General features: G+C 45.4%; 1 protein-coding gene across 1 annotated transcript in view; it reads left to right on the top strand.

Annotated features, from left to right (window-relative positions):
* The window catches only part of CTNNAL1 (catenin alpha like 1), an 852,902-nt gene that overhangs the window by 533,539 nt on the left and 306,657 nt on the right, over positions 1-12,706 (top strand). The window contains 1 exon segment of the mRNA XM_029589981.1: positions 9,021-9,110. Coding sequence (XP_029445841.1) covers positions 9,021-9,110 — 90 coding nt within the window.

The following is a 12,706-nucleotide window of genomic DNA, read 5'->3' as shown; positions in this document are numbered from 1 at the left end:
AAATGATTGTCAGTAAGTAATGTTATAGGCTGAAGAGTCATATTCAATTCCCAGCGTGCGTGCCTGTTCATTGCCTGAGGGCGTGTGGAAACGACATTTCTTGCAGCTTCTGAGGGAGAAAATTGCTGCATTGGAGGGGGTTCCTTTAAGGGGACTTCAACCTTCCCTATCAGCCCACCGGTCTGCTCTTTTTCCCCTTGCCTACATTTTGGTGGGGATGAGAGGTGGAGAGGGGTGGGAATATTCCCTAAACCAAGGGTGGGCAAACTATGGCCTGTGGGCCAAATCCTGCTCCTCTCAAGAAGAGGATGCGGACCTGTTTTCACCTCCTGCCAGCTAGAAGAAAAGCAGCACGTGAAGAGATGTGCTGGCATAGTTCCCATCCCCGCCAGCTGGAAGAAGAGCGGCGAGTGAAGCGACTGTTGGCGTAGTTCCCACCCCTGCCAGCCAGAAGAAGAGTGGTGCAGGGAGAGACATGCTTGTGAGGTTCTCACTCCCTGCCAACAAGAACAGGTCCTGCATGGTGGTGGGCCCAAAGTTGACATGCCAGCAGGCTTTCAGTCCCGGCCGGCAGAAAGAGCTCACCCTTCCTGCTGGCATCATCAAAGAGATTGATGATGCCAGCAGGAAGGGTGAGTCACATGGTGGGAAGGGAAGGGGTTAAGATGAGAATCACTGAAAGGAAAGAAGGGGAGGGAGAGGAAAGAAGGGGAGGGAGAGAGTATGACTATGAGGGAGCCTGACTGAGAAACAAGGGAGTGAGTGGGCAGGGCAGTGACGTGGGAGGAGGATGAGGGAGAGTAACAGAGGTGGGGAGGAAGGGAGGGCCTGACTGGTAGGGAGCCTGACTGAGAGGGAAAGGAGTGAGTTGGGGGGAGCCTGATGTGAGAGAAAAGGGAGTGAGTAGGGAGAGGGAGCTTGATGTGAGAGAAAAGGGAGTGAGTGGGGAGAGGGAGCCTGACAGAGGGAAGAGGGTGAGTGGGAATGGCAGAGAGCCTAACTGAGAGGGAAAGGAGTGAGTTGGGGGGAGCCTGATGTGAGGGGAGAGGGAGCTTGATGTGAGAGAAAGGGAGTGAGTGGGGAGAGGGAGCCTGACAGAGGGAAGAGGGTGAGTGGGAATGGCAGAGAGTCTGACTGAGAGGGAAGAAGTGAGTGGGGTTAGGGAATCTGGCTGAGAGGGAAGGGGGTGAGTGGGGTTAGGGAATCTGGCTGAGAGGGAAGGGGGTGAGAATGAGGAAAAGGGATTGAGTAGATGGGTGAGTGGGAGGGTGAGTGACTGAGATGGGAGGGAAGGGGTGAGTGGAGGAGAGAGTGTGGATGACTGAAAGGTGAGTGAGAGAGAAGGGGAGGGGTTGGGAGGAAGTGGAAGAGGGTAGTGAGAAGAGAGGGTAGAAGGGTTTGTGTGTGTGAGTGTGTATAGAAGAGAGAGCGGAGAAAGTGTTTGTTCCCCCACTCCCCTCCAATGTGCTACAATCTCAGGGTGATGGAAATAAAAATTCATAGGTATGGAGAGGGGACAATTTTTATCCTTATTAGTTTTAATTATTGTGTGTTTGATATCTGATGTTTTGAAATATTTAATTTTTTTGAGAAATGTTTAACCTTTTTTATCTTTATTCTTAATTATATATTCTATTTTCCACAGATAAGCAGGCTGAATTAGCCATGCTTTCTGGGAGCGCCCCCTGGCAGCTCTCGGTGGGAACTTCTCCTAGGAGCAAAGTTTTGTTGCTGCACGCCTGCACAGTGCCTTCCCGCGTGGCTACTAACAGTCTCTCCTCAGTTTTTGCTTTCCCGCGCGCGATCAGACATGGTTTTTTCTCTGTCTCCGCTCTTAACATTTTTTCTCAACCTGAGAACCCCCCCAAAAGCACTTTTCAGTGCTAACAATGGCCCCTAAGGCCCCCAGTTTTAAATTTTGCTGCTATGGCAAGATTATGTCCATGACAGACAGACACAGAGTCTGTAATCTTTGCCTTGGGCCCGACCATGATATGGCAGCCTGCCACAATTGTGGGAGGATGTCCCCAGGGCCCAGAAGCAAAGGGCCATGAAGATAGCCTGTCTTAAGGAAGGGGACCATGATACATTGGGGTCCTATGCCTCACAACGATCAGCCATTCTTCCCAGTTGAGGGATCCTAGCAGGTCTAAAGTCAACAAAAGATCCTCCTCCAAACCGAAGGACCTGGAGGGTAGAGGGTAAGGCCAGAGAGCCCCCTCCCAAGGCCCAAGAGCTGGCCTTGGACTCAGCCCAAATGCATGGTCTGCGTCAAAGCGTTCACCATTGGCGCATGGAGACATGCTGCACCGGGGCAGAGATCCGATGCGTCAGATGTCAGCCAACACAAACTCCCAACTGACTCATTCGAAGCAGGACTCCGATGTCCTGACACTCCTGGTGCCGACGCACCCAGTGCCATGCGGTGCATTGGGTGATCCACGAACGCACACGGTGCACCCCATTGAGAAGCATGGAAAAGGAAAGCGGAAGACCTGCCATGTTGAACACTAGTCCTCAGAGCCTAAACAGATCTCGGCCCCATGGAGTCCTGAGCACGTGGACTCCCTGCTGCCCCCAATCTTATTATTGTACCGGGAATATTCTGGGGCATCAGAAGGGGACATCCATCATCGTTCACACCATCTCCTCTTCCTCCACCTCTGCTAGTGATGGTGACTGGACATGACACTCAGAGAAAAGGTCCTCTACCTCCAGGCAGTCATCTCTCCTTCGCCTCATGGACTCAAAGGAGTAGCCTCACAAACATTGTCCAGATCACTGGGCTTCTTCGATCCTTTTTCGACTCTGTCATCCTTGCACAACAGCCAGGCTCACCTTCAAGCCTTTCTGGTGTGGGCTCGGTTCATTCCATACCTCCCTCTTCTCTGCACTCATATCCTGAAGCCGTATTTAGAGAATTGAGCCTGTTTTGGAAGTCCATACACCAAGGAACCGCATGGCATCTCTCCTCCATCATCCAGCTCATCCATGGGAATTCCCTCTGACCCTCCGGGTGGCTCGCCAGATCCAACATCTCCACCTGAGGACCTTTCTTACTCCAGATTTGTGGAGGTGGGCTCCGTATTAAATCTGAAGACCACGAAGATACCTGACCCACGATCAGAAGTACATGACCTCCTTAAGATCTTTGACAATCCGGCTGAGCCTATGGCTCTTCCATCCCATTCAGTCTTGGACGCCATCATGGACAAAGCCTGAGAGACTCCTTTTTCCACACCCACCACGTCCAGAAAGACCGAACTAAAATTTTGTATGTGTAAGTCTCCCCACTTCACCACCATGCAACTTCCACACTCCTCGATTGTTGTGGAATCTGCTATGAAGAAGGCCAGGAAAACGTGGCTGTACTCCAATACTCCACCGGGCAAGGACAATCGGTACCTGGACAATTTTGGAAGCACCAATTCTATATTACTCAATATCTGTACGCGTGCCTTCAACATCTGAAGTCTGAAGAGGATCAATCTTCAGGGTCGGACCTATGGAAGTGGATGGTGGCCGATCTTGAAGAAGGCCTGCATCACCTCTTACGTACCGACTATGAGGGCTTTAATCTATCGGCCAGGACCTCAGCAGCACGTCACATTGCGTGGCTGAGGGCAAGTGCAATCCGCAAAGATGTCCATGACAAGCTTGCCGATCTCCCCTGCGAAGGAGATAACTTATTCGGTGACATACTTTGTGAGATGTTATCGCAATTTAAGGAACTGAGTGTGGTGGTGTCCTCCCTTACATCGTTCCCAGATCAGCCTACCTTGAAGTGCTATTACTTCTCCTACAAGAGACCCTTCTATCCCTGGCACTCTTACAAACCATACCCACCATACTGTCCTCCATCTTACGCCAACCAGAGGTCTCAACCACCCCAAACACAACCACAACGGGGCAGGCTGTGGATCCAGTGCACTCCCAAACCAGCCCCAGCTGTTGTTCCCAAAAACCAGCCAGCTTTTTGATCCATATACAGCCACAGCTACTGCAAGCAGTAGGTGGGCACCTTGCTTCATTCGCATCAGAATGGGAACAGATTACGTCCGACTCGGTTGACCGATACTCTCCTCCTTTTATGGGAAGTTGAACTTCTCCTGAGGCAAAGAGCAATACGGGGACATTCCTTGATTCCAGCGATCCCAGGGATTCTATTCTCAATAATTCCTCAAACCCAAGAAGAGCAGGGGACTGCACCCCATTATGGATCTCAGTGCGCTGAACAGGTTTGTCATCCAGGAAAAATTCAAGATGACCTCTCTCAAGAACATCTTGCCCTACCTGCAGCCCACAGACTGGATGTGCTTACTGGACCTCAAAGATGATTATGCTCACATTCCCATGCACCCCTCTTCCTGGTGCTACCTGTGCTTCCAAATTCAAAAGAAACTCTATCAATATAGAGTTCTACCTTTCGGCCTCTCATCAGCACCCAGGGTTTTCACCAAATGTCTTGCAGTAGCTGTGGCCCACCTTTGAAAGAAGGGCATACAAGTCTTCCCCTACCTGGGCAATTGGCTTCTAGTAGCCCCGAGCAAGGATCTGATTCACACCCATCAAATTTAGTTTCTATCTTGTTTGGAAGACCTTGTCTTCCTGATCAACTACAAGAAATCTCACCACGACCCTTCTCAAACACTACAGTTTATAGAGGCGCTCATCAACATACAACTTTGCAAAGTTTTCCTCCCGGAAGACAGGATCAGCACATTTCAAACCCTGGCCAGATCACTGAGGGTTTTAAAACAACCCGCCGTGTACCAAATCCTAATGCTCTTGGATCACATGGTGGCAGCCACATATGTGATACCTCATGCCCACCTCCACATGTGTTGTCTCCAATGGAGCTTGAAGTCCCAGTGGTCCCGATGTTGCAAAGAATAAGACTAACCTGCTCCATGGCGAGAGATTTCATGGTGGTTAAATCCGGAAACTCTACACTCAGGTGCCCCCTTTTGACTTCCGCCTCACCAGATCATACTGATTACAGATGCATCCATGACAGGGTGGGGGGTCCACCTACTTCATCTAAAGACTCAAGGGCTATGGTCACCGGTAGAGCGGAACCATCAAATCAACATACTAGAACTATAGCCATTTGCTATGCCTTTTGCACCTTCTCACAGCTCCTTGCACACAAGTCAGTCATGATTTACACAGAAAACCAGGTAGCCATGTACTACCTAAACTAAGAAGGAGGGTCCAGTTTCAAGACTGTGCCAAGAATCTGTACTACTACTAGAGTGGGTACTAGCACACTCAATTCAGCTTCAAGCAACTTATCTTCCCGGTGTGAGGAACTCCAAAGCGGACAGACTCAGCCGTCTCTTTCACCCCCATGAGTTGGAGTTGAATAAGAAAGTAGTGTCCTACATCTTTCGCCAGTGGGGTACACCTCTAGTGGACTTTTTTGCTACAGAATGCAACGCAAAAGTGCCGCAGTTGTGCTCCCTCTATCTGAGCTAAAACAGGATAGCCTAAGATATCTTCCTCATAACGTGGTCACAGAGTCTTTTCTATGCATTCCCTCCAATTCCGCTCATAGGACAGGTGTTACAGAAATGCATGGCGGACAACTTGGATCTCATCCTCATCGTTCTAGCGTGTCCCTGACAGCCGTGGTATGCCTACATAGTTCATCTCTCCATGCAGCTGCCGATTCTCCTCAGGAACAAGGGTGGCCTCCTATCGCAGGAGGAGGGAATGTTGATACATCCCATGCAAGACTCCCTCCATCTGACTCATGGAGATTGAAAGTGAGGTATTAAGCCATCTCACCATCACTCACGACATCCAAGATATCCTAATCTCAGCATGGAAACCTTCCACCAGGAGGAATTATGCAGCCAAATGTTCATGATACCACTCCTGGTGCACAGCGGCATCCTTGGACCCTTTCCATTCTTCACCAGAGCAACTGCTTAGATATCTTCACCTACTGTTTCGATCCGGTCTTGCCATCTTCTCCATCAGGGTATACCTCAGTGTCATCACAGCATACCATTCCTCCAGTGAGGGCGTCTCCATCTCTACACATCCTCTAATTTCACGTTTCATGAAAGGTACTCTACGGCTCATGCCCCCTGTGACACCCCCCCACCGTTCCTTGGGACTTGAATATTGTCCTCGAGACACTCATGCTTCCCCCCTTTGAACCGCTGGGGAAGGTCGACTTGAAGTTTTCAACTTGGAAGGTACTCTTTCTTGATGCAATCACGTCGGCCCAACAGGTTGAAGAATTGCAAGTGCTGGTGCATTACCCTCCTTTTCTACAGTTCTATCATGACAGTCACCCTGCAAGCACATCTTTCCTTTATCCCCAAGGTGGCCTCCGCCTTCCACCTCAACCAGACAATTACACTGCCAACCTTTTTTCCGAAGCCTCATGCCTCAGAAAGGGAGTCACTGTTACATACGCTGGATTGCAAGAGAGCCTTGGCTTACTATAAACAAAGAACCCATTTGCCTCGTAGGCCATCGCAGCTTTTTCTCTCCTACAACCTGAACACCCCTGGGCTTCCGGTGTCTAAACTCAGCTGGTTAACATAATGCATCAACTTCAGTTATCACAATTAATCAGAATTCTGTCATCGAAGGCGAAGGCCCACTAACTAAGGGCAGTAGCTGCTTCTGTAGCCCACCTGCGACAGGTTTCTCTTCAAGACATTTGTAAGGTAGCAACCTGGTGGTCTCTACACACTTTCATTTCCCATTATTGCCTGCAACAACATGCCAAGTCGGACGCCCTAATGGGCTATGAAATTTTAAGTTATGCTACTAATCCATAGAGCTGTCCACCGAAATAACAGGTTTCTCTGCAAAAAAACAAAAAAAAACCACAGAAGGAAGAAACAGACAAAGTAGAAGACACCCACACTCAAAGCTCAGCTTCTCTAGCACTACCCACTGTTTATGCTCCGAAATCTTGAGCTGGGGACTTCCAGAAAGCATGGCTAATTCATGGCTTATCTGCGGAAAAAAGCAAGTTTGCTTACCATAAACGGTGTTTTCCATAGATAGCGGGATGAATTAGCTATGTGTCCCCACCCTCCTCCTTGGACACTCTGTTTCTTCTCAATCTCTTGACCTACTCACTTTATACTTCCTTTTCTGTGCTGTGAAACCAACTGAGGGGAGACCGTTAGCCATGCAGGAATGCACCGCGCAGGCGTGCAGCAACAAAACTTTGCTGCTAGGAGAAGTTCCCACTGAGAGCCACCAGGGGGTGCCCCAGAAAGCATGGCTAATTCATCCTGCTATCTACAGAAAACACTGTTTACAGTAAGCAAACTTGCTTTTCTTCATCTCTTTGAAATATTTTTATTACTGTCATTTATTTGATATTTCTTGATTTTGTTTTATGAAGAATGTTGATATTTCATTTTTTACATTATTGCACAGGCTTATAGTGGTTTCCAGTTTAGTTTTTTTGTCTGCACCTTTCTGTTTTATGCTTTATGACCTTTTTATTCTTATTTGGTGAGGGTTTATCTGCATTCTGCATTTGTGACAGAGGTAAGGTAGTCTGCTAGCCGGGAAAATGCCTTGTATCTCTTGGGTTGAAGGTCTTGCTGATTTTGTTAGAGGCTGGGATCCATGATTGAAGGGGCTCCTCGGATGCTAAAATGATAGTGTTTAAGACTCCTGGGTACTGAAATGCCTGCAGCAAATGCTGGCTGGAGGTTTGGTTGTCATGGTAAGGAGCTCCAAGGGGGGGGGGGGGGGGATTCCACCCTCACCCCCGGCTCTTGTTACAGTCAATAATTTGTAATGTGGCCCCAAAACAAAATTGCCACTCCTGCTCTAGACTGCAAATCATTTTTTTTTATGGTAACATTGCTTCTGTCCCCTAGCCCAGTGCTGCTGTGGAGAACATGGGAATTGTAACCAGACAGTGCAGGAAGGGTTGGGAAGGGGAGAGGGGGTGATGTGTGAGGCTGAATCCAGTCTAAGCCTGCCATATGTAAGAATGTGGTAGAAGTTTGAGATTAGAAAGAAATTGGAAAGCAAAACCAGAATGACTTTAGTCTCTTGACATTTTTTATTCCTTTTATTTTATGACTGCACCTCAACTGAAAACTTTACAGATAAAACAAACATGTTTTATTAATTTAAATCAAATGCATGGATATAAAACCTAATGAGGGGTTCGGTGGCCTCCACTTAGGTGGATGAGTGACTTATCTAGCTAAGTAATTATCCAGATATCTAGTGAGTGGGCAATGGGTGCCATAGAGCAGGTCTAACTTAGCCGAATATACTGTAACTTATCTGGCTAATGAGCGAGTTCGGCAAGGACATTCAGCAGCATAACCGTTCCGCTGAGTATCCCATGTAAGTCAGCCGGATAAGTTTTATCCGGCTGACTTACTTCCGTTTTCTTCTGAATATCTATCCCAGTATGTCTCATGGACATTGATATACCTATAGCAGTGTTACAAAATGTGCACAGTGCTGAACATTTCATGGGATGATAGGATTTTTTTTCATAGTGTTATTAATGCAATAAAACCTTTACTAAATCTATCAATAACAGGCTTTAATGCTAATATTAAACGGTGAATAATTTTACAAGGAATCAAGACTAAGTGTTAAGCTGGTAGTTTTATTTTTTTTCTCTTGGCACATGCTGACTCCCATTACCAGAACTTGGAACAATGTCAGGTGGTTTCTCTAAGCTTTTGAGAGAAAGATATAAAATCTATAATTTGGGATTAGCAATCACAGTTACAGGATTTCAAATGACTTTTAGATAGTTGGGGTGAAATTGTAGCAGAAAATGATGTGCTCTGCTGGAGAAATTATTCCTTGATACAAGAGGTAAGAATTTCAATTTAAAAAAACATCAGGGATTGCAGACACTTAGCTTTCCTAAGAATCGCAGGTCAGGCTGTGCCTCTCTTCTCAACAACTGATCATTCACATTTTGTTGTCTGTAGACTTTTTTCCCTTCCAGGGGTATACTTAGTTTCTGAAGCCATTTAACATGTTGAAATTTTATTTGCTAGGACTTGAAGGATGAAAAGAAAAAAGCAAAAATGGCAGCAGCTAGAGCAGTTCTGGAGAAATGTACGATGATGCTGCTCACTGCTTCAAAGGTGAGATTTTAATCATTTTTGTTCCCTTAAAGAAAAGGTGATTGCTGGCAATATAGCTGTTAATAAGCCCTTTCCCTAGCTGGAAAGATCCTAGTATCATAGGTTATAGGAGCCAATTTTTAAAAATGATTGGGTGGTGCTGAAGGCAACACAACTTTCCGTCCTCCCACCCTGCAAAAAAGAAAAAAACAAATGACATTGGGTTGTGAGTGTCACAGACCAGTCTGTATTTAAGAGGGCAATTTTTAGACAACGCACACAGGGCTAAAGCCCACATTTTCAAAGTGGACTTATGCGCACATGTCTGCTTTGAAAATTTGCAGGTTGTCCAATTATGTGTTCACATATGCGCAGAAAGTTATACCCTGCTCGGACCAGGATTAACTTTCCGCATAAGATATTATGCATACACTTTCAAAAAATGAAAAGTGTGCATTCAAATCCTTTCCCTGCCCCAGCACCAATCCCCAGAATGCCTATTTCAAGTGCAGGTAAAAACATGCGCAGAATAGGGTTACATGTGTGCTTTTACCCACAGAGTCCTTCTGTTAATTTTGAAAGCATCATTTGTACGCATGAAAACCGGTTTTTATATTCATAAAGCACTTTGAAAATCAGATCCTAAATGTCCAGAGATGAGCAGATAATGTGGACATGGGGGAGACTCATGTGGCCCAAACAAAAGCTAGAGAAGCTCTCAGAAGTCCACCAGTCATTCTTCTCCCCAGCCCAAGCTCATTCTCATCAGTCTATTTCCTCCTCCCCCCCACCAACAGCCCACCCACACTAATCTCTTCCCCCAGCCCACACCTGGTTCCCCAACTCTTTCTGAAGCCCTCCTCTTTCATGTATTTTTAATCTATTCTTCCCCCCTCCCCATTTTATTCCTTTTTCTCTGGTGCATATTTTCATTCTCCCTCTCCTATATGGGCATACTTGGACTTTTTTATTTGGCAGCAGGAGGATTAATATCCCTCTGCCTGTTCCACTCCCTATATCCCCTTAACCTGTTCTCTCCATTTCCCCTTGACCCATCATTTTCTATACTCTTCTCATCCCTGCACTCTCCAGAAGATTCCTCCTTACCCCTCTTTAGCCAGCTCCTTTCCTCTGTAGGCTTGGTTTATCCACCCCTTCACTGCTCCCTATCCCTCATCCCTCCTCAGCACAAACCAGAGAGATTTACTGCTTAATTGTTCTATGGAGTGTTCTGTTTAACTGTTCCATGTAAAGCCTTGGGCATTTAATTTAAGGCCTTTGGCGGTTTTTTCTGTTCTTCGGTATATAAAAATTCTAAATAAATAAATAAAATAAATTAGCTTCCTGTAAACCCTGCCCCCTGGGAAACAACTCACACCCCAAGTCCCCGCTAGAGTAGTCGCTAAACTGGCCGTTTAATGTAAGGGGTGGTTGTTAGCTGTGGGCAACAAGGTTTACAAGAATAAAGAATTATTTCATAGGAAAAAAAACCACTTAGACTCAAACTGATAGTTTTGTTAGAGCTAATAACTTCTTTATAAAAAAACTTTTAGTTTGTTACATAACTTTCTGAAGATATCTCAAATACAACAGATTCAACAACATAAGTCAGAAAAATATAAATACAACAAAATTTGCTTCCTCTATCCTTTCAATTATGTATCCTTCCTTTTCATTTTCATAAATTTCTCAGTCTTTACACATAACCTCTAATATGCTTTTCAGTCCATTCTCCTTTTCCTTTCCTTTTCCTACAAAGATTTTTTTTATATTGTCTTTGGTTTAGTGAGCTCACCAATAGAAGACCGGTGGGGCCCTTTCTTTTAGGTTGCACTTCTTCTTCTTTTCAAAGAGTCCAGTTTTCTCCGCTGCAGGTTTCTCAGGCACCTACTACCTATCTAAAAAAACTAATTAAAAGAAACTATCTATTCTATTTTTTTAACACTATCTAACTAATGCAAATAAATGAATAATTATAATCCCTCTAACTAAACCCTTAATCAGACAGTCTTAAAAAATATATATATTCAAATAGATGAAAGGGTTCTTTATGCATCAGCATAGTATACAGATACTAACCCTCTTTGGAAAGTAAAAATGAAAAGGCTTAATTATAGGCACTTAGGCATATAAATATAGTGATTTTTTTTCTTTTTATTTGTTCCTCAGCTTTCACAATATTTCTTAAAGCTTAAGAAATTCCTTTTAAAATAAATATAGAATCCTCAGACTCCTAAATGATTCCTTTACTTTCAGACAATTACAATAACTTAATAGAGGTCCTGCTTTCCTAGCAGCCAGATTTAAGCTCAACCTGCTTCAGAGAGGAAATTAATTAGCCCACTGTCAGTTCAAAACCAACAAACTTCTTACAAAAGTTTCTTAGTGCTAAAGAAATTCCTTTTAAATCAATATAGGATCCTTAGATTCCTAAATGATTCCTTTTCAGTTCAGACAGTAACAACAGGTTAACAGTGGTCTGGCTTCCTAGCAGCCAGGGTTAAGTTCAACCAGTTCAGATAGGAGGTTTGTTACAATAACTAACCACTGTCAGCTTAAAACTAGCAAAACTACAACAAAATTATTTTCCTTTCCTTTTCTTTTAAGAGTTCCTATCACAATCACAAGCTAGAACCAAACTCCGCGGGGCTCTCTAAGTTAACGAAGACTCTCATTCATACACTCACCCCCTTACACTCTCAGACTGTCATAAAAAACTCAAAAAATGCCTTTGAGAGAGAGGATCTTCTTATACACAACCTTCCTCTCTCAAGGCTACCCACCAACTCACTGTTTAACTGTCATACTTGGAATGCTGACAGCAGCCGTCCCAAGCTCAGTGACCCTGTGACAGCCACATCCATACAGAAAAGCAAGTTTGCTTACCGTAAACGATGTTTCCGTAGATAGCAGGATGAATTAGCCATGCTGTCATGGGATCTGTCAATCAGGCCCGGGAGGCGGAGCTTGTCAAAGCAGAGTTCAGAGCTTTGCTCTCTGCGGCTGCGCGTATGTTCCCGCGCAGGAAAGTAACGGAATCTCCTCAGTCTGTGATTAAGCTGTAGTGTAGTCGAAGACTTGGTGACTGCCAGGGAGGAGGGTGGATCAGCATGGCTAATTCATCCTGCTATCTACGGAAACATTGTTTACAGTAAGCAAACTTGCTTTTTCCCGTCGATAGCAGGGCTGAATTAGCCATGCTGTCATGGGAGTCCCAAGCTCCCGATCACGTCAGTAGTTATATTAGTGTTTGGACGTGATCTTTGACAGTGTGGCAGTCACCATGGACAGGAGGATAGAGATTGCAGTATTGCTCGCCCTATCTTCGCATCAGTGGCTGTTTGTTGGTCAAGGCAGTAATGAGATGTGAAGGTATGCAGTGATGACCATGTCGCCGCCTTGCAAATGTCTATGGGTTGCATATTACTCAAGTGTGCTAAGGAGGTTGCTACTGCTCTAACTTGGTGAGCTTTAGGAGTAGACTGTAAATGTAAACTCTGTTTTTCATAGCAGAATTTGATGCACTGCGCTATCCAACTGGAGATGGTGCGTTTAGCCACTGGTAGTCCAGGTGCCTTTGGGTCAAAGGAGACAAAGAGTTGAGAAACATGGGAGTC

The sequence above is a fragment of the Rhinatrema bivittatum genome, chromosome 2, assembly GCF_901001135.1.
Source record: "Rhinatrema bivittatum chromosome 2, aRhiBiv1.1, whole genome shotgun sequence".
NCBI classification, from domain to species: domain Eukaryota; kingdom Metazoa; phylum Chordata; class Amphibia; order Gymnophiona; family Rhinatrematidae; genus Rhinatrema; species Rhinatrema bivittatum.
The sequence above is the reverse complement of the archived record's forward strand: the minus strand, read 5'-3'. Positions and strand labels throughout refer to the sequence as shown.